Consider the following 21,717-nt stretch of genomic DNA (forward strand, 5'->3'; position numbering starts at 1 on the left):
AGGTCCAGGCTGTGGCGGAATGGGTCCAACCTGCCTCCCTGAAGGCGTTACAGTGCTTCTTGGGGTTCGCTAATTATTACAGGAGATTTATTGCTAACTTCTCGGTCATCGCTAAGCCTCTTACGGACCTCACTCGCAAGGGTGCTGATCTCCTCCACTGGCCTCCTGAGGCTGTTCAGGCTTTTGAGGCCCTTAAGAAGTGCTTTATCTCGGCCCCGGTGTTGGTTCAACCCAAACAAATGTAGCCATTTATCGTGGAGGTTGACGCGTCCGAGGTGGGAGTGGGGGCTGTCTTGTCCCAGGGTACAAGGTCCCTCACCCATCTCCGTCCCTGTGCCTACTTCTCCAGGAAGTTTTCGCCCACTGAGAGTAACTATGATATTGGCAACCGCGAACTCTTAGCCATTAAATGGGCATCTGAAGAGTGGCGCCACTTCCTGGAGGGGGCTAGGCACCAGGTAACGGTCCTTACCGACCACAAGAATCTGGTTTTCCTAGAATCGGCCCGGAGGCTAAACCCGAGACAAGCTCGATGGGCGTTATTTTTTACCAGATTCAATTTTTTGGTTACCTATAGGGCTGAATCTAAAAATATTAAGGCTGATGCACTGTCGCGTAGCTTCATGGCCAGCCCTCCTTCGGAGGAAGATCCTGCTTGTATTTTGCCTCCAGGTATAATCATTTCCTCTATTGATTCTGATTTAGTCTCTGAAATTGCCGCTGATCAAGGTTCAGCTCCCGGGAACCTTCCTGAGAACAAGCTGTTTGTTCCCCTGCAATTCCGGCTAAGGGTACTTAGGGAAAATCATGACTCCGCACTATCTGGTCATCCAGGCATCCTGGGTACCAGGCACCTCATTGCCAGAAACTATTGGTGGCCTGGGTTGCCTAAAGACGTTAAGGCTACGTCGCTGCTTGTGAGGTTTGTGCTAGGTCCAAGACTCCCAGGTCCCGACCAGCGGGCTTACTAAGTTCTTTGCCCATTCCCCAGAGACCTTGGACCCATATCTCCATGGATTTTATCACCGATTTGCCTCCATCTCAAGGAAAGTCGGTGGTGTGGGTTGTAGTAGACCGCTTCAGTAAGATGTGCCACTTTGTGCCCCTCAAAAAACTACCCAATGCTAAGACGTTAGCTACCTTGTTTGTCAAACACATCCTGCGTCTCCATGGGGTCCCTGTCAATATTGTTTCTGACAGAGGGGTACAATTTGTTTCTTTGTTTTGGAGAGCCTTCTGTAAAAAGTTGGAGATTGATCTGTCCTTCTCCTCTCCCTTCCATCCAGAAACTAATGGCCAAACCGAGAGGACTAATCAGTCTCTAGAACAATATTTAAGGTGTTTTATCTCTGACTGTCAATATGATTGGGACTCCTTCATTCCCCTCGCCGAATTTTCCCTTAATAACCGGGTCAGTAACTCGTCAGGGGTCTCCCCCTTTTTCTGTAATTTTGGGTTTAATCCACAGTTCCCCTCCGTTTCACCTGGTAGTTCCAACAATCCCGAGGTAGAGGTCGTTCATCGGGAACTGTGCGCAGTCTGGGCCCAGGTTCAGAAGAACCTAGAGGCGTCCCAGAGCATACAAAAAACTCAGGCAGATAGAAGACGTTCTGCGAACCCCTTGTTTATGGTCGGGGATCTGGTGTGGCTATCGTCTAAGAACTTGCGCCTTAAAGTCCCGTCCAAGAAGTTTGCTCCCGGTTTATAGGGCCATACAAGGTCATTGAAGTCCTCAATCCTGTCTCCTTCCGACTGGAGTTGCCCCCATCTTTTCGAGTACACAACGTGTTTCATGCCTCCCTCCTTAAACGCTGCTCCCCGTCCTTGGCTCCCTCGAGGAAACCTCCTGTCCCCGTTCTTACCCCTGAGGGGGTAGAATTCGAGGTGGCCAAGATTGTGGACAGCAAGATGGTCCAAGGCTCCCTCCAGTACCTGGTCCATTGGACAGGATACGGGCCTGAGGAGAGGACTTGGGTACCCGCCCGAGATGTTCACGCTGGGGTATTGGTCTGGAGGTTCCACCTTCGTTTCCCCAATAAACCAGGTCCATCTAGAAAGGGTCCGGTGGCCCCTCATAAAAGGGGGATACTGTTAAGGATCTGCCAGGGACAGCTTCTGTATCCACGCCCAAAGGTAATCAGTCTGCACCTGCTTCTATGTCTGTGAGACTGACTCCATCTTCCACCACTCAGGATGGCAGGCTTAGGAGTGGGAGAGCCTATCACAGCCTGGCCAGACGGAGCTAGCTCCCGCCCTCTGTCTATTTATACCTGCCTTTCCTGTTCCTCCTTGCTTGTGATTCTTCTCTGTTGGTTTCCTGGCCCTGCTGCAGCTTCTTGAACTATTTGTCCCTGCTTCGTATTGACCCTGGCTTACTGACTACTCTTCTGCTCTGTGTTTGGTACCTCGTACACTCCTGGTTTGACTCGGCTTGTTCACTACTCTCCTGCTCTGCGTTTGGCACCTCGTACTCTCCTGGTTTGACTCGGCTCGTTTACTACTCTTGTTGCTCACGATGTTGCCGTGGGCAACTGCCCCGTTTCCCTTTGTTCTGTGTTTCCTTGTCTGGTTGTCTGTCGTGCACTTACTGAGTGTAGGGACCGTCGCCCAGTTGTACCCCGTCGCCTAGGGCGGGTCGTTGCAAGTAGGCAGGGACTGAGTGGCGGGTAGATTAGGTCTCACTTGTCCGTTTCCCTATCCCTGTCATTACACTGGGTGTCTCCCTTCCTGTAAACTGCTGTTAAATTCTTTCCGAATAAATTTACTGTGAATCGCAAGTGCCCCGATTACCCTGTCTGACTCTCTAATGTCTTCTTGGACTGTAGCCAAGTTGAATACAGTCCTAGAAGACATCAGAGAGTCTGACAGGGCAATCGGGGCACTTGCAATTTCACCCCTAAAAAAAATAACACACTCACCCACCCCTGGCCTTCCGTAGCGACGTGTCCCTACTGGCCTCCTGATCTGTTGTTGTTCTATCCCATGTGACTGCTGCAGTCTTTGCTTGACATAATCACAGTAGGCCAGTAGGGACTCGTCACTACAAGAGAGCAGGGGAGGTGGTGAGTATGGTATTTTTTTTTTTTTTTTTTTTAATCTCCTCTTCTTCTCTTTTTTTTCTGTAATCTGAAAAATGGCCATTGATGCTCTCCATTAACATTCTTATTTATAAGGGAACACACTGATTGGTAAAAAATGTAAGGATGCATATTACTTTACCCTAGACAGACCACCTTCTCTGCCTACCCTTGTCCTGCCTCTGGAGGTAACGTTCATTCTGCGTAATATGAAGTTTTTAGTGTATAAACTTGTATTAGCATATGATCTTACCATATTTCTTGGATTAGACATGAGAAAATGCTGTGCAACGTGGGCTGGGAGGAGATTGAAGAGAATTCTCTTATTATCTAATTTGACTCTCTCCATGTCATCTCTCTCCTCTTCTGCCTGTAACAGAAGTCAATCACATATCAAATTGTTATAGTTGTCATGTTTTATAACAGATCAATTACGACAATGTTTTGCTTTATACTGTCCATATTGAGATAAGCAATTCAATTACATCCAGCACATATTCTTAAATTACATTTTAATATTAGGTAGAGCAAGTGCCAGCTTTTTTGTTTTCCATTGGCAAGGATGGAAAAAAACATTATCAGATATGGAGCTTATTAAAAGGGTTTTCCCATGGGAGACTTTTATGACATATTCACAGGATATTGTAAAGGATCTGCCAGGCACAGCTTCGGGGTTAACTCCCATAGGTAATCAGTCTACACCTGAATCTACGTCTCTTAGACTGACTCCTTCTTCCACCACTCAGGATGGCAGGCTTAGGAGTGGGAGAGTCTATCGCAGCCTGGCCAGACGGAGCTAGCTCCCGCCCTCTGTCTATTTATACCTGCCTTTCCTGTTTCTCCCTTGCTTGTGATTCTTTCCGTGTGGTTTCCTGGCCCAGCTACAGCTCCTAACTATTTGATCCTGCTCCATACTGACCCTGGCTTACTGACTACTCTTCTGCTCTGCGTTTGGTACCTCGTGCTCTTCTGGTTTGACTTGGCTCGTTCTCCACTCTGTTGCTCACGGTGTTGCCGTGGGCAACTGCCCCTTTCCCTTTGTATTCCCTTTTATGTTTGTCTCGTGCACTTACTGAGCGTAGGGACCGCCGCCCAGTTGTACCCCGTTGCCTAGGGCGGGTCATTGCAAGTAGGCAGGGACAGAGTGGCGGGTAGATTAGGGCTCACTTGTCCATTTCCCTACCCCTATCATTACAGATATGAAGCAAAATAAAAGGTTTTGAAGCAGCATAAATCCCGAGTCTGGCGCGGTGCACGCCGTCAAGCCAGGCAAACCCACTCCGGCATGTTGTAGAATTCCAAGTAAAATAGTCGAACGACAGCACACGTCTCCAGATAATCAAAGTGGTTTTATTGTCAGAACATCCACGACAAACAGGCAACGTTTCGAGCCATAGTGAGTGTGGGGTCTTTGTCAAGCCTAACATTACATCTAAAAACATCATACTAAATAGGTGAACTCAAATAATCACATGGTACATTGCAGCCAGTGAGAATCGTGATCCCAGTCTCCCAGGTGAATCATACATTAGTCTTGATGACATCCAACAACTTGTTACATAATAATACAAAAAGTGTATAAATCCGACATACAATACATCTTCAATCCATAGTAAGTATTTAAGACATCAATTGTTAATCTTGGAGTAGAAAACGAAGAAGGGAAGTCCACCACACTCCAGGTTCCAGCTCCGATCACAGGACGCCGCTGCGCATGCTCCGCAATAAGTGCATCGCAACGGCACAATAGAAACAGAAGTATTACAAAACATCTCTTTCAAGCAGGTGCTTATAGAGGGCATAATATCCTCAATCTCACATTATGTGGTTCAAAAGTAACAGTCCACACAATGTGATAGCAATCATATGGGGAACACTATAGGATGTAATCTCATGTTGTCAAGGACGCCATCACTACGTGACTACAAGTCACATGTGTCCAGGTGTCCAATAAAATGAGAACTGGAGAAGGTAAATTTAACCTGTACCTAACCGATTATACGGGTCAAAAAGTGGTAAGATCTTGAAGTCATCAGTTGTGTTAAATCGCATATATAAATTGGATCACAAAAAGTGGTCAGAAAATGATTACAGGGAATGCTCGTAACATACGTTCGATGGAATACATCGAATAGTTATACCGCATAATACACAAGACTTCTAGTAGATTATCGATCGTCACTTATAATGTCCCCATTGAGACCTCTATGGTCTCCATAATAAATGCACAAACACTCGCAATAAACAGGAGAAGAGAAAAAAGTGTGTATAGTCCTCGTCCTGGTCGTATGCCCGCTGGCGTGTGGTGGTTAAATTTACCTTCTCCAGTTCTCATTTTATTGGACATCTGGACACATGTGACTTGTAGTCACGTAGTGATGGCGTCCTTGACAACATGAGATTACATCCTATAGTGTTCCCCATATGATTGCTATCACATTGTGTGGACTGTTACTTTTGAACCACATAATGTGAGATTGAGGATATTATACCCTGAAAAGAAGAAATGATCCAGCGCTGAGTCGTACTTTGGATTTAAAAAGGAAGCAGTATTCCCACCTTTATTGGGGTATTGAAATAAAATTGAAGGGAGACGCAGTCCCAAGACGTGTGTGAATAGTAGGCGGTTTGCCCTGGCCTACGCGTTTCAAGCACGAGCTGTGCTCTTACTCATGGCAAAAAGAATGTGAAAGCACTTCCTACCTATCCTGCTAGATATACAAAGATAATGAATATGGGAAATTCAGGTGAGTGATTAACCCTTGATGCTGATTGTTACTGCAGGTGAAATTTGCCTGCAGGATGAAACAGCATAGGTATATGTAATCAAAGAAGTATGTGTTACATACTAAAAAATCTATGGACCTGTTCATTCCATGCAAAAAACGATAACTAAATATGAATAAAACTACTCAAGGTACTAGGTGTTACATACAATACCTTGAGTCGTATAAATCATACAGCAGGCAAGGCAGTAATTGCCTCACGATACATACAAGATATATCAAAGATGTTACATTTGCGCAGCAAAAAATTAATTAAAAACAACATATATAACACAATTTTCAGTTTGACTTGATTTCTATTGTTGCATATTTGAATTAGCATGAAAGATGTTAATAATATACGACACAAGTATGCAAACAAATCGGAAATATAATTAAAATAAAAAAAGAGATTAAATATATATATATACACAAAAATGACCAAAGGAACACTATGTAAACTGTGTATGTGTGACAGTTATAGACAATCAAAACATTTAAATACATCATTAAATGCCAATAAGTTAAATCCTAAGCCGTAGGTATTTCATTGGGAGTGAGTGGTTGGAAAAAAAAATAAAAAAATCGATGTTAGTTAGGTCTGAATGAGGCTCTAAAAATTTCCATGCGATTATATAAAAAAAAAAAAAAAATTTTTTTATTGATCTCATAATTTTTATATATATTTTACGTTTGTAGTTTGTTAATTACAAAAACGATTCTCGAACGTGAGTATCTGTAGCCGGGGTACATGCAAGTTTGGAGTAAGGAAGACTGCATAAAAATAGTTGATCCTATAGCTAATCTCGTGCCAAATTAATTCCATAGTCTAATTTCGGAATTAGACCCCCTAGTTGATATACCTCCTCAAGGAAATATCAATGCTACCGGTTCTAGTGAATCAAAAATGTATACCGTAAAAAGGCAAGATACGAGTACTTTTTACGGTATACATTTTTGATTCACTAGAACCGGTAGAATTGATATTTCCTTGAGGAGGTATATCAACTAGGGGGTCTAATTCCGAAATTAGACTATGGAATCCCACACAGACGGCGTACACAGAAGTGGATGGGACGGGACCCGTTCGCAGTCCCTATGGGACTGTGGCTGCCGTATTCCATGTCTGTATGTGTCGTTAATCGACACATACAGAAATGGAACAAAAAATGGCAGCCCCCATAGGGAAGAAAAAGTGTAAAAATAAGAAAAAGTAAAACACAAACACACAAATAAATATAAACGTTTTTAATAAAGCACTAACATCTTTAACATATTAAATTTATTTTTGACAGTGACACAAGTTTTGCCATTTTAGCTGTTTACCAAAACATATTGAATATACAGTTATATAATCAATATGGGCTGAAAGTGCAGAGTCTCAGCTTTAATTTGATTGTATTCACATCCTAATTTGAGGAAGGGTTTAGGAATTACAGCTCTTTAATATGTAGCTGCCTCTTTTTTGAGGGACCAAAGGTTATTGGACAATTATCTCAAAAACTATTTAATGGGCTGCATGGGCTATCTCCTCGTTAATCCATCATGAATTAAGCAGCTAAAAGGTCTGGAGTTTATACCAGGTGTGGCATTTGCATTTGGAAGCTGTTGCTGTGAACCCACAACATGAGGTCAAAGGATCTCTCAATGCAAGTGAAACAGACCATTGTCAGGCTGAAAAAAATGAAGAAATCCATCAGAGAGATAGCACAAATGTTTGAGGTGGCCAAATCAACAGTTTGGTACATTCTTGAAAAAAAACAGAGCGTTGGTGATCCTGTGAACTCCAGAAGGGCTGGACGTCCACGGAAGACAACAGTGGTGGATGATCGCAGAATCCTTTCCATGGTGAAGAAAAACCTCTTCACAACATCTACCTAAGTGAAGAACACTCTCCTGGAAGTAGGTGTATCAGTATCTAAGTCTACCATAAAGGGAAGACTTCATGAGAGCAAATACAGAGGGTTCATCACAAGGTGCAAACCATTAATCAGCCTCAAAAAGAGAAAGACCAGATTAGACTTTGCCAAACAACATCTAAATAAGCCAGTTCTGGAGGAGCATTCTTTGGAAAGATAAAACTAAGATCAACCTCTACCAGAATGATAGGAGGAAGAAAGTATGGAGAAGGCTCATGATCCAAAGCACACCACATGCTCTGTAAAACATGGTGGAGGCAGTGTGATGGCATGGGCATGCATGGCTGCCAAATGCACTGGGTCACCAGTGTTTATTGATGATGTGACTGAAGACAGAAGCAGCCGGATTAATTCTGAAGAGTTCAGGGATATACTTTCTGCTCAGATTCAACCAAATATAGCAAGGTTGATTGGACGACGCCTCAAAGTACAGATGGACAATGTCCCAAATCATACTGCGAAAGCGACCCAGGAGTTTTCTAAGGCAAAGAAGTGGAATATTCTGCAATGGCCAAGTCAATCACCAGATCTCAACCCGATCGAGCATGCATTTCACTTGCTTAACCCCTTCCCGCTCCTGGACGTACTATTAGGTCATGGTAGCTGTATCCGGCTATGCCACCTAGGCAAGCCTAGTGGGTCCTGATAATGTCAGGACCCACTATGCTTGCTGTCCGTGAGTAGCTGACAGCTCTAATACACTGCACTACGCATGTAGTGTAGTGTATTAGAATAGTGATCAGGGCATCCTTCCCTCAAGTTCCCTAGTGGGACAAAGTAAAAAAGTAAAAAAAAAGGTAAAAAAAAGTTGTGTAAAAATAAGAAAATAAAAGTTTTAAAAGTAATAAAAGTAAAAATCTCCTTTTTCCCTTATCAGTCCTTAATTATTAATAAATATAGATAAATAAACAAAAAAACGATATATAATTGGTATCACTGCGTCTGTAACGGCCTGAACTACAAAATTATTAAGTTATTTATCCCGTGCGTTGAACTCCATAAAAGAAAATAACAATAAACCATACCAGAATCACAATTGTTTTGTCACTTCACCTCCCAAAAAATGAAATAAAAAGAGATCAAAAAGTCGCATGTACCTAAAAATTCTTCTGATCGAAACTACAGTTCGTTACGCAAAAAACAAGTCCTCGCACAGCTTTCTTGATGGAAAAATAAGAAAGTTCTGGTTCTTAGAATAAGGTAAACACAAAAACTAAAGGATTTTTTACAAAAAATATTTTATTGTGCCATAAGACATAAAAAAAACTATAAACATATGGTATCGCCGTAATCGTATCGCCATGCAGAATAAAGTGAATGTCATTTATAGCGCACCGTAAACGCTGTACATTTTTTTTAATAAAAAACAATAGTAGAATTGCTGTTTTATAGTTACCACGTCACTTATAAATAGAATAAAAACTGATCAAAAAGTCGCATGCACCCCATGAAAACTGCAATGAATTCCTCAAGGGGTCTAGTTTCCAAAATAGGGTCACTTTTGTGAGGTTTCCACTGTTTTGGCACCACAATACCTCTTCAAATCGGACATGGTGCCTAATAAAAAGGAGGCCTCAAAATCCTCTAGGTGCTCCTTTGCTTCGGAGGCCGGTGCTTCAGTCCTTTACCGTACTTGGGCCACTTGTGGTATATTTCCCAAAATGGCAGATTCTTGGCAATAAGCATTGAAACCTTCTGTTTTACAGAAAAAAAACGGAATAAAAAGGATTTTCTCACAAAAAAAAGAAATATGTCAATTTCACCTCTACTTTGTTCTAAATTCCTGTGAAACACCTAAAGGGTTAATAAACTTTCTAAATGCTGTTGTGAATACTGAGGGGTCTAGTTTCTAAAATGGGGTGTTTGATGGGGGTGTCTAATATATAGGCCCCTCAAAGCAACTTCAGAATTGAACTGGAACCTAAAAAAAATAAATTAGGCAATACTTCGCTTCTTACATTATACTGATAATGAGCAGTGCCCACCCCGAGATGACCCCAGTTTTGACCGTTTGTATAAACTGAGACCCCTATTAGATCATTTCAGTGCCAGGTTCTCCCAAGCATACACCCCCGAGAAGTGTATTTCAATTGATGAGTCCTTGGTAGATTTTAAAGGGAGGCTTCAATTACTCCAGTACCTGCCGAGTAAGAGGGCAAGGTATGGCGTGAAGATGTATAAGCTTTGCGAGAGTGCATCAGGGTATACTTACAAATTTAGGTTATATGAGGGGAAGGACACCAGCATTCAGCCCCCAGAATGCCCCTCTTACTCGAAGTTAATGCAAAAATTGCGTGGGATTTCGTGCATCCACTAGTGGACCAGGGTTAACACCTCTAGCTGGATAATTTTTATACCAGCGTCCCACTCTTCAAGTGCCTCACTTCCAGAAGTACTGCGGCATGTGGCACTGCTCGAAGAAATCTGTGAGGCCTCCCTAAGACACTGATTGGGCAAACACTTAGAAGGGCACATTCTAGCAGCAACATATTGTGTGTCAAGTACAAGACAAGAGAGATGTCCTTGTATTGACAACAATACATGGCCATACCAGTACCCATGTACCTGTACGAGGTACCAGTACAGAGACCCCCAAACCAGACTGCATCCTGGACTACAATAGGTACATAGGAGGGGTGGACTTGTCAGATCAAGTCCTGAAGCCTTACAGCGCCATACGGTGTGGTATAAGAAGCTGGCCGTGCACATCATACAGATGGTATTGTACAATGCGTACGTGCTACGTCGATGTGCAGGCCAGAGGGGAACTTTCCTGGAATTTCAAGAGGTGGTTATCAAGAACCTAATCTTTAGGGACCAAGAAGGGGGCAGCCAGTACTTCTGGAAGCGAGACCACACGCATCGTACCAGGGCAACACTTTCCAGGAGAAGTTCCCCAAACTGGCAAGAAGGGAAAAAGTCAAAAAGGGAGGACACAATATATCAATGTGACACGTGTCCCGAAAAAAACAGGGCTCTGTATGAAAGAGTGTTTTAAAATTTGTCATACATTCCTTAGATTTTTAATTTACCTTGATGCACTCCGCACAGCTTATCCCCCTCATCTTTCCCCTCTGGGCCCTGCTGTGTGCCCAGGCAGCTGATAACAGTCACATGTAGGGTATTGCCGTACCCAGGAGAACCCACATTACTGTTTATGTGGTGTCTATCTCCGGTGGCGCATGCTGGGCACAATATATTGGACACTGAAATGCATACATATATAGAAAATTGCAAATCTCACACTGCACCATCTGCTGCGCATTACCTTTTAGACAATACCTGTGGGATCAAAATGCTCACTACACCTCTAGATGAATGCCTTAAGACGTGTAGTTTCCAAAATGGGGTCACTTCTGGTGGGTTTCCATTGCTTTGATACCTCTGGGGCTCTGCAAATGCGACATGGCACCCGAAAACCAACCCAGTAAAATCTGGACTCCAAAGAACACATAGCGCTCCTTCCCTTCTGAGCCCTCCCATGGGCCCAAACGGCGGTTTATCACCACAAATGGGGTATTGCCACACTCAGGACAAATTGAGCAAAAAAATGGGGTATTTTATTTCTTGTGAAAATAAGAGATTTTGTTCAAAAATTACATCTTATTGGAAAAAATGTCATTTTTTAAACTTCACAGCCCAATTCAAATACGTGCTGTGAAAAAACTGTGTGGTCAAAATGTTAAAAACAACCATACATGAATTCCTTGAGGATTCTAGTTTCCAAAATGGGGTCACTTTTGGGGGATTCCTACTGTTTTGGTACCTCAACACCTCTTCAAACCTGGCATGCTGCCTAAAATATATTCTAATAAAAAAAGAGGCCCCAAAATGCATTAGGTGCTTCTTTGCTTTTGGGGCTTGTGTTTTAGTCCACGAGCGCACTAGAGCCACATGTGGGACATTTATAAAAACTTCAGAATCTGGACAATACATATTTAGTAGTGTTTCTCTGGTAAAACCTTCTGTGTTACAGAAAAAAATGGAATAAAATGTAAATTCAGCAAGAAAAATGAAATTTGCAACTTTCACCTCCACTTTGCTTTAATTCCTGTGAAATGCCTAAAGTGTTAAATAAAAACTTTCTAAATGCTGTTTTAAATACTTTGAGGGGTATAGTTTTTTAAAATGGGGTGTTTTATGGGGGTTTCTAATACATAGGCCCCTCAAAGCCACTTCAGAACTGAACAGGTACCTTAAAAAAAAGGCTTTTGAAATTTTCTTAAAAATATGAGAAATGGCTGTTTATGTTCTCAGCCTTGTAACGTCCAAGAAAAATAAAAGAATGTTCCAAAAATTATGCCAATCTAAAATAGACATATGGGAAATGTGAACTAGTAACTATTTTGGGTGGTATAACCATCTATTTTACAAGCAGATGAATTTAAATTCAGAAAAATGCTATTTTTTCAAAATTTTCTCAAAATTTTGCAGTTTTTCCACAAATAAACACCAAATATATCGAACAAATTTTACCACTAACATAAAGCCCAATGTGTCATGAGAAAACAATCTCAGAACCGCTTGGATAGGTTTAAGCATTCCGAAGTTCTTACCACATAAAGTGTCAGATTTAAAAAATGGGCTCTGAGCCGTAAGGCCAAAACAAGGCTGCATCCTTAAGGGGTTAAGACCCTAACTTAAGTTAAGGCAGAAAGACCCACAAACAAGCAACAACTCAAGACAGCTGCAGTAAAGGCCTGGCAAAGCATCACAAATGAGGAAACCCAGCGTTTGGTGATGTCCATGGGTTCCAGACTTCAGGCAGCCATTGCCTGCAAAGGATTCTCTACAAAGTATTAAAAAAAACATATTTTATTTATGGTAATGTTAATTTGTCCAACTACTTCTGAGCCCCTGAAATGAGGAGGCTGGGTAGAAAAATGGTTGCAATTCCTAAACGTTTCACAGGATATTATTGTTCAAACCCCTTGAATTAAACCTGAAAGTCTACACTTTAATTGCATCTCAGTTGTTTCATTTCAAATCCAATGTGGTGGCATGCCGAACCCAAATCATGAAGACTTTGTCAATGTCCAAATAATTATGGACCTAACTGTATATATACGAAACAAGTCCACAACATATTATTCTCACAAAACCGCTGAAACAGCAGGCATAATACCAAATTACTGTATATAAAATTCAATATTAATAATAATCATAATTTTTTTATTGTGCATGTTGGCATAATATGGAAAGCCGATGTAGCGTTGTACGGGCTCATAGACTTTCTATTGAGTCCGTACACAGCTACATCGATTTCCGAAAAAAGACGAACAGAAACTAAGTAGCTCAGCGCTGATACGAGTGGTTCTGCCCCTTCATCTTAACGATTGGTGGGGTATCAGTGCTCGGACCTCCACCAATAAAAACTTCTGACATGTCACTATGACAGGCAAGCTGTAGGTATTATTGGTACTATGGGGTACATAGGACTTTTTGATAATTTTTTATTCCATTCTTTATAACAGCTAAGATGACCACGGAATTCACCCTGCAAGTAAATAACGTTATATTAGAATAGATCGAACTTTTAAAGATGCGACGATACCAATTATGTTAACTTTTTTTATATATTATATTTATTTTTAATACATTTATTAATGACCTTGTTGAAGGCTTATGCTTTGTTCACATCTGCGTTGGAGGCTTCGTTAGGGGCCTCCGTAGCAGATCTGGCCAAGTTTACCGGAGATTACCGGAGACAATAGCGCAGCGTGATGGCTTCCGTGTGCAGTCTGTTGTTTCACGGACCAAATCAATGAAAAGGCCGAGACTGTTCCGTCAAAAACTGGCAGGAATAGGACCTGTCCTATTTTTGATGGAACGGCCGCACGGTTCCATTAAAACAACGGAAGTGTGCATGGCCCCATTGAAATGAATGTGTTAGGGTGCTATCAGTTAAAACAACGGATAGAACCCTGACGAAAAAACTGAAGTGGGCATGAGGTCTTAGTAGCAGCTGTATAGTTTCAATAAACGCTGCTGATACAATTTCCAGCATTGTGATCATGTACTAAGTTTTTGATTATTAGGGATACAGCATTTAAAGTGGAACCCAGCCTTTCCTCATAGTCCCATTTTTATTTCTGTATTCACCTCTGCTGGCTATTCCAAGTAACAGTGGCAGCTAAGGAGGTGAATAAAATATTAATGAATATAAATATTAATTTGAAAATTATTTTTGGTTGTTCGCCATATATCTCCCTGGTAGGCATAATCTGCCTTCTGGTGCCGGTTTTATATTATAAGAGATCGAGTGACCCAAGTAACTTTTGCCCTTCTTTTTTCTTACCCCCATCCCTTCTTCCTATTATTTACTGTATTAAAGGTTACATTTTATGTTGGCTACCTCTGCTGCTCTGATTAACCCCTTCAGGACCAAGCTCATTTTGGCCTTCAGGACCAGCGCCATTTTTTAAAATCTGACATGTGTCATTTTATGTGGTAATAACTTTGGAATGCTTTTGCCTATTCAAGCGATTATGAGATTGTTTTCTCGAGACATATTCTACTTTATGTTAGTGGAAAAATTTGGTCGATAAATTCATTGCTTAGTTGTGAAAAACACCAAAATTTAAATAACATTTGAAGAAATTATGATTGTTCGAATTTGAAATCTATCTGCTTGTAAAACAGATAGTAATACCACACAAAATAGTTACTAATTAACATTTCACATATGTCTACTTTATATTTGCATTATTTTTTGAACATCCTTTTATTTTTCTAGGGCGTTACACGGCTTAGAACTTTAGCAGCAATTTCTCACATTTTTAAGAAAATTTCAAAAGGCTAACGAGTTCAGTTCTGAAGTGGTTTAGAGGGTCTTATAAATTAGAAACCCCCATAAAACACCCCATTTTGAAAACTGCACCCCTCAGGGTATTCAAAACAGCATTCAGAAAGTGTTTTAACCCTCTGGGTGTTTTACGAGAATTGATGCAAAGTAGAGGTGACATTTTAAAATGTCATTTTTGTTGACAAAATTCAATTGTAATACATTTTTTTCTGTAACACAAAAGGTTTTACCCGAGAAATGCATCTCAATATTTATTGCCCAGATTCTGCAGTATTTAGAAATATCCCACATGTGGTCCTAGTGTGTTACTGGACTGAGACACAGGCCTCAGAATAAAAAAAGCATCTAATGGATTTTGGGGCCTCCTTTTTATTAGAATATATTTTAGACACCATATCAGGTTAGAAGAGGTCTTGTGGTACCAAAACAGTGGAAACCCCCTAAAAGTAACCCCATTTTTGAAACTACTCCCCTCAGGGAATTTATCTAGGGGTATAGTTAGCATTTTGACCCCACAGTTATTTTTCTAAATTTATTCGAATTAGTCTGTGAAAATGAAAATCTATTTTTTTTCTGGAATTTTTGCAAGGAGTAAAGGAGAAAAAGCAACCCAACATTTGTAAAGCAATTTCTCCCAATTACGGAAATACCCCATATGTGGTAATAAACTGCTGTTTAGAACTACGGCAGTGCTCAGAATGGAAGGAGCGCCATTTGGATTTTGGAACGCTGATTTTACTGGAATGGTTTTCGGTGCCATGTCGCGTTTGCAACGCACTGCAGGTACCTAAACAATGCAAACCCCCCACAAAAGTGACCCCATTTTGGAAACTACACCCCTCAAGGAATTTTTCTAGTTGTATAGTTAGCATTCTGACCCCACAGGTTTTTTGCTGAATTTATTGGAGTTAGTCTGTGAAGATGAAAATCTACTTTTTTTGTGAAAAAAATATAGAATTTGTTTTAATTTTTACAAGAAATAAAGGAGAAAAAGCACCTCAACATTTGTAAAGCAATTTCTCCTGATTAACGCAATACCCCATATGTGGTAATAAACTGCTGTTTGGACCCGCGGCAGGGCTCAGAAGGGAAGGAGTGCCATTTGGATTTTGCAGCTCAGATTTAGCTGAATTGGTTTCTGGGGGCCATGTCACATTTGCAGGGTCCTTGAAGTACCAGTACAGTAGAAATCCCCAGGTGTGATCCCATTTTGGAAACTATACCCCTCAAAGAATTAAATTAGACGTGTAGTGAGCATTTTGATCCCTCAGGTGTTTTATAGAATTTATTGTAATTGGGCTGCGAAAATGAATTTTTTTTTTTTCCAATAACATGTAGATTTAGCTCATCATTTTTCATTTTCACAAGGAATACAGGAGAAAAGACAGACCAAAATGTGTTACACAATTTCTCCTCAGTAGGGAAATACCCCATATGTGATTGTAAACTGCTATTTGGACACACGGCAAAGGGTTTTGGAGCGGAGATTTTACAAAATAGATTTTTGGCACCATGTTGCATTGCGCTGATGTACCATTACAGTGAAACCCCCCGAGAAGTGACCCCATTTAGGAAACTACACCCCTCAAGGAATTCATCTAGAAGTGTAGTGAGTATTTTGACCCCAAAAGTTTTACAGAAATTAGTGCACAGTAGATGTTGCAGTTTGAAAATTGCCATTTTCCACAGATATCCTTTTCCAGTGATCAATGTGTTGTGCACAGCTTGTACCACTGGAGACACACACTCTATAAATTGTTAAGCGGTTCTCCAGAGTACAGTAATACCCCATATGTGGTTATAAACTGCTGTTTGGGCACACTGCCAGGCCCAGAAGGACTGCCATTTGGCTTTTGGAGCACAGCTTTTGCTTGGTAGTAGTTTTGTTTAGTGTTTTACTGGTATTTCAGTTTATAATGTGGGGACATATGTAAGCTAGGCAGAGTACATCAGGGTATATTTAAGCTGTGCGGAGTACATCAGGGTAATTGTAAGCTGGGCGGAGTACATCAGGGTATATGTAGGCTGTGCGGAGTACATCAGGGTATATGTAAGCAGGCCGGAGTACATCAGGGTAAATGTAAGCTGTGCGGAGTACATCAGGTTAAATGTGAGCTTGGCGGAGTGCATCAGGGTATATGTAAGCTGGGCGGAGTACATCAGGGTATATGTAAACTGGGCGGAGTGCATCAGGGTATATGTAAGCTGGGCGGAGAACATCAGGATATATGTAAGCTGGGCGGAGTACATCAGGGTATATGTAAGCTGGGCGGAGTACATCAGGGTATATGTAAACTAGGCGGAGTGCATCAGGGTATATGTAAGTTGGGTGGAGTGCAACAGGTCATAATAGGTTGATGTAATAATGAGGTAAATGAATAATAAAATTTATTATCCATGGATAGTGACATACGCTTTGAACCAATCCTTTATGCAAAGGCCAGATTTTTGGGTGCAGGTTTCACACTTCTATAGGGTGTCCGTGGTATTGTAAAAAATATCCGCACTCCAGCATTGACTAATCTTTGACTTCTTCACTAACCCCATATGTAGCCCAAAATGTCATCGTATCCGCTGCATTGACAGGGTCTACCAGTGTGGGCTAGCAAGTGATGACGTGGGGTTTTAGGTGTAGAACTGCTGCACATACACTACCGTTCAAAGGTTTGGGGTCACCCAGACAATTTTGTGTTTTCCATGAAAACTCACACTTATATTTTTCAAATGAGTTGCAAAATGACTAGAAAATATAGTCAAGACATTGACAAGGTTAGAAATAATGATTTTTATTTCAAATAATAATTTTCTCCTTCAAACTTTGCTTTCGTCAAAGAATGCTCCATTTGCAGCAATCACAGCATTGCAGACCTTTGGCATTCTAGCTGTTAATTTGGGGTAATCAGGAGAAATTTCACCCCACGCTTCCAGAAGCCCCTCCCACAAGTTGGATAGGCTTGATGGGCACTTCTTGTGTACCATACGGTCAAGCTGCTCCCACAACAGCTCTATGGGGTTGAGATCTGGTGACTGCGCTGGCCACTCCATTACAGATAGAATACCAGCTGCCTGCTTCTTCCCTAAATAGTTCTTGCATCATTTGGATGTGTGCTTTGGGTCATTGTCCTGTTGTAGGATGAAATTGGCTCCAATCAAGCGCTGTCCACAGGGTATGGCATGGCGTTGCAAAATGGAGTGATAGACTTCCTTATTCAAAATCCCTTTTACCTTGTACAAATCTCCCACTTTACCAGCACCAAAGCAACCCCAGACCATCACATTACCTCCATCATGCTTGACAGGTGGCGTCAGGCACTCTTCCAGCATCTTTTCAGTTGTTCTGCGTCTCACAAATGTTCTTCTGTGTGATCCAAACACCTCAAACTTCAATTCGTCTGTCCATAACACTTTTCTCCAATCTTCCTCTGTCCAATGTCTGTGTGCTTTTGCCCATATTAATCTTTTCCTTTTATTAGCCCGTCTCAGATATGGCTTTTTCTTTGCCACTCTGCCCTGAAGGCCAGCATCCCGGAGTCACCTCTTCACTGCAGACGTTGACTGTCACGAAGCGGGTTAGTGGACGCAGTAGGCCGTAACGCCGTAGCCGGGGAGGCAGCTGGCCAAACAACAGGACACCCCAAAAATACAATGTCCCGCACAAGAGTACCTGTATAGTCCAGATGGTGGCCGCAGCTCTGGCACAGATGGAGATGGTTGCAGCAGATAGCGCCAAACATGGCGGATGACACAGAAGCCGCAAGTTGCGCCAGACGTGGCGGATTCCTCCTGACGTGGCATATGACACAGGACGTGGCGGATTCCTCTGGACGTGGCACATGACACGGAACGTGGCAGATTCCTCAGGACGTGGCAGAAGACACCGGACGTGGCGTATACCTCCAGATGTGGCAGATGACACAGGACATGGCGGATTCCTCTGGACGTGGCAGATGACAGGAAGTGGCACGACTTGATACTAAGGCACAGCACGGGAAACAGGAGCGGGGAACAAGGCACGGGTAACAACAGGAACGGGAAACACTAAGGGACCATTTGCAAGACAGACTGGGAAAACTAACAACGCTCAGGCAAGGATTAGAAGGCATGGGGCCTTCTTATAGACCAGGAAATCGTGGCAGTTGATGATGATGACTTCCTCCTATTTGCGCACGCTGGCCCTTTAAAGCCGGGCACGCGCGTGCACCCTACGGGACACAGCCGAACGGAGCGGAAGTGAGCGCTGGCGTCTCCTAGGAAGGAGATGGGGACCAGCGCTCCCAGATCCATGGCTGCGGGCGTCGGGAGGTGAGTAAACCCGACGGCCCGCGGCCATGGATGCTACATTGACACTGGCGTTTTGCGGGTACTATATAATGAAGCTGCCAGTTGAGGACCTGTGAGGCGTCTATTTCTCAAACTAGAGACTCTAATGTACTTGTCTTGCTGCTCAGTTGTGCAGCGGGGCCTCTCACTTCTCTTTCTACTCTGGTTAGAGCCTGTTTGTTCTGTCCTCTGAAGGGAGTAGTACACACCGTTGTAGGAAATCTTCAGTTTCTTGGCAATTTCTCGCATGGAATAGCCTTCATTTCTAAGAACAAGAATAGACTGTCGAGTTTCACATGAAAGCTCTCTTTTTCTAGCCATTTTGAGAGTTTAATCGAACCCACAAATGTAATGCTCCAGATTCTCAACTAGCTCAAAGGAAGGTCAGTTTTATAGCTCCTCTAAACAGCAAAACTGTTTACAGCGGTGCTAACATAATTGCACAAGGGTTTTCAAGTGTTTTCTAATTATCCATTAGCCTTCTAACACAGTTAGCAAACACAATATAAATAACACAATAACTTTATTCAGCGGGATGTTACGATTGCAACAATACCAAATTTGTATAGTTTTTGTGTGTTTTACTACTTTTACACAGTAAAAACGCTTTTTTTTCAAAATTATTTGTTTTTGTGTCTCCATATTTGAAGAGCCGTAACGTTTTTCTTTTTTCGCTGATGCGGTTGTATGAGGGCTTTTTTTTTGCGGGAAGACTTGTAGTTTTTATTGGTACCATTTTGGAGCAGATGCGACTTTTTGATCACTTTTATCACATTTTTTTAAAGTCAGTATTCACAGAAAACAGCAATTTTTCCATAGTTTTTTATAACATTTTTTACGGCGTTCACCGTGCGGGTTAAATAATGTAATAGATTAATAGTCGGGGTCGTTACGGACGCGGCGATACCAAATATGTGTAACTTTTTAACTTTATTTTGTTTTTTAATAGTAAAGCATTTTGTAAGGGGAAAAGCTGGGTTTTTCATTTTTTTTCAATTTTTTTTTTCAATTAACTTTATTAAACTTTTTTTTCACTTTTTTACTAGTCCAACTAGGGGACTATAATATGCGATTCTGCGATCGCATTTATAATACACTGCAATACTTTTGTATTGCAGTGTATTACTGCCTGTCCGTTTAAAACGGACAGGCATCTGCTAGGTCATGCCTCCGGCATGATCTAGCTGGCATTCATGACAGGCAGACCTGGGGGCCTTTATTAGGCCCCCGGCTGCCATGGGAGACACTGACACTCGGCGATCTTATCGCCGGGTGTCGGTGGAAGAGAGAGGGAGCTCCCTCCCTCTCTCCAAAACCACTCAGATGCGGTGCACGCTATTGTGCACCGCATCTGATGGGTTAAACGGGTGAGATCGACACTAATATCGATCTCACCCGGCAGAGCAGGGACGCTCCCAGCACTCAGCTGCCTCTGGCAGCCGAGAGCAGGGAGATTTGACAGCTCCCTGCTCTGTTTACTTATTCCGATGCCGCAACGTAAAAAGTCTATGGCATCGGAATAAGGCCCGTTAGTGACCGACGTAAAAAGACGATGGGCCGGTCACTAACGGGTTAATGATCTATTTACACAGCGGCTTGTAACCGTGACAAGGGGGCATCCTCTGCATCTAGAGAAAAGAAGGTTTTAGCATCATCACAGACTGGGATTCTTTACTGTAAGGTTAGTGAGACTTTGGAACTCCCTGCCACAGGATGTTGTAATGGCAGGTTCAATGAACAAGTTCAAGGAGGGCATAAACGCTTTTCTTGAAATATATAATATTACAGGTTATTAGTACTAGATTCTGGAGATGGGCAGTTAATCCAGGGATTTATTCTGATTGCCATATGGTAGTTGGGGAGAATTGTATCCCCTAATGAGGCAATTGGCATCCGCCTCATAGGGGTTTTGTCCTTCCTCTGTATAAACATGGCAGGATTTTAGGTTGGACTTTATGGATCTGCATAATTTTTCAACCTTGTAAACTATGTAACTATGTATGACTTTAGGGGAAAAATGGGAAATTTTAATATTTTTTTTATACATTTGTAAAAACGTTATCTAACTATCGTTCACATATTTTTTAGTCCCTCTAGGGGGATCGTTTGATCGCTGGTACAGTACACTATAATACTTATGCATTGTAGTATATTGTGATATTTACCAGCTCCTATTAAGGGCTTAATAGGAGCACACAGATGGCAGTCTTGTGGCACTTCATTAGTCTCTAACGCTGACATGACCACAATTGGCACTGCACAAATGTGTCATGGGGCGTATAGAGAGACAGAGGGGACCAAAAGGTATCAATAAATCCAAATAGCAATCCAGCAAAGAACATACAAGCAGGCTAGGTATAGAACCCAATTGATCAGGCCTAGAGCAAAGGGGGAGGGTACCTAATATACACTGGGCAGCTAGGAGCATAGACGCACACTTTAAAGCAGGAAGAAACGGCGCGCGCACCCTAACAGAAAGCATTGGGCCTGGAAGAGAGTGACGGCAGGGGAGGCCATTAGCTAGTAGGAGCGGTGCAGTGTCAGCTAGGACAAAAAAGACAACAGGGAGAGGTGAGTAGACAGCAAAGGCGGGAGGAGGCGGATGCGGTCATGGCAGTACCCCCTCCTTTTGCCCCCTCTTCTTAGGCTTGTGAGAAAATTGCCGATATAACCTCTTAATGAAAGAAGAAGCGTGAATGTTTTAGGTTCCCAGAATCTCTCCTCAGAACCAAAATTCTTCCAATAAATGAAGAGATTACCTCTGGATCTCTTGATGTCAAGAATTTTATTAACTTCAAATTCTGCAACAGGAATAGATGAGGAGGATGGTG

At 42.1% G+C, this 21,717-nt stretch overlaps 1 protein-coding gene across 2 annotated transcripts in view; it reads right to left on the reverse strand.

Moving 5' to 3' along the window:
- The window catches only part of ADCY1 (adenylate cyclase 1), a 763,759-nt gene that overhangs the window by 81,834 nt on the left and 660,208 nt on the right, over positions 1 to 21,717 (reverse strand). For both annotated transcript variants that reach the window (XM_075827013.1, XM_075827012.1), the window contains one exon: positions 3,331 to 3,447. In XM_075827013.1, the coding sequence (XP_075683128.1) occupies positions 3,331 to 3,447 (117 nt within the window). The remainder of the gene's footprint in view (positions 1 to 3,330; positions 3,448 to 21,717) is intronic.

The sequence above is a fragment of the Rhinoderma darwinii genome, chromosome 5 (genome assembly GCF_050947455.1).
Source record: "Rhinoderma darwinii isolate aRhiDar2 chromosome 5, aRhiDar2.hap1, whole genome shotgun sequence".
NCBI lineage: Eukaryota > Metazoa > Chordata > Amphibia > Anura > Rhinodermatidae > Rhinoderma > Rhinoderma darwinii.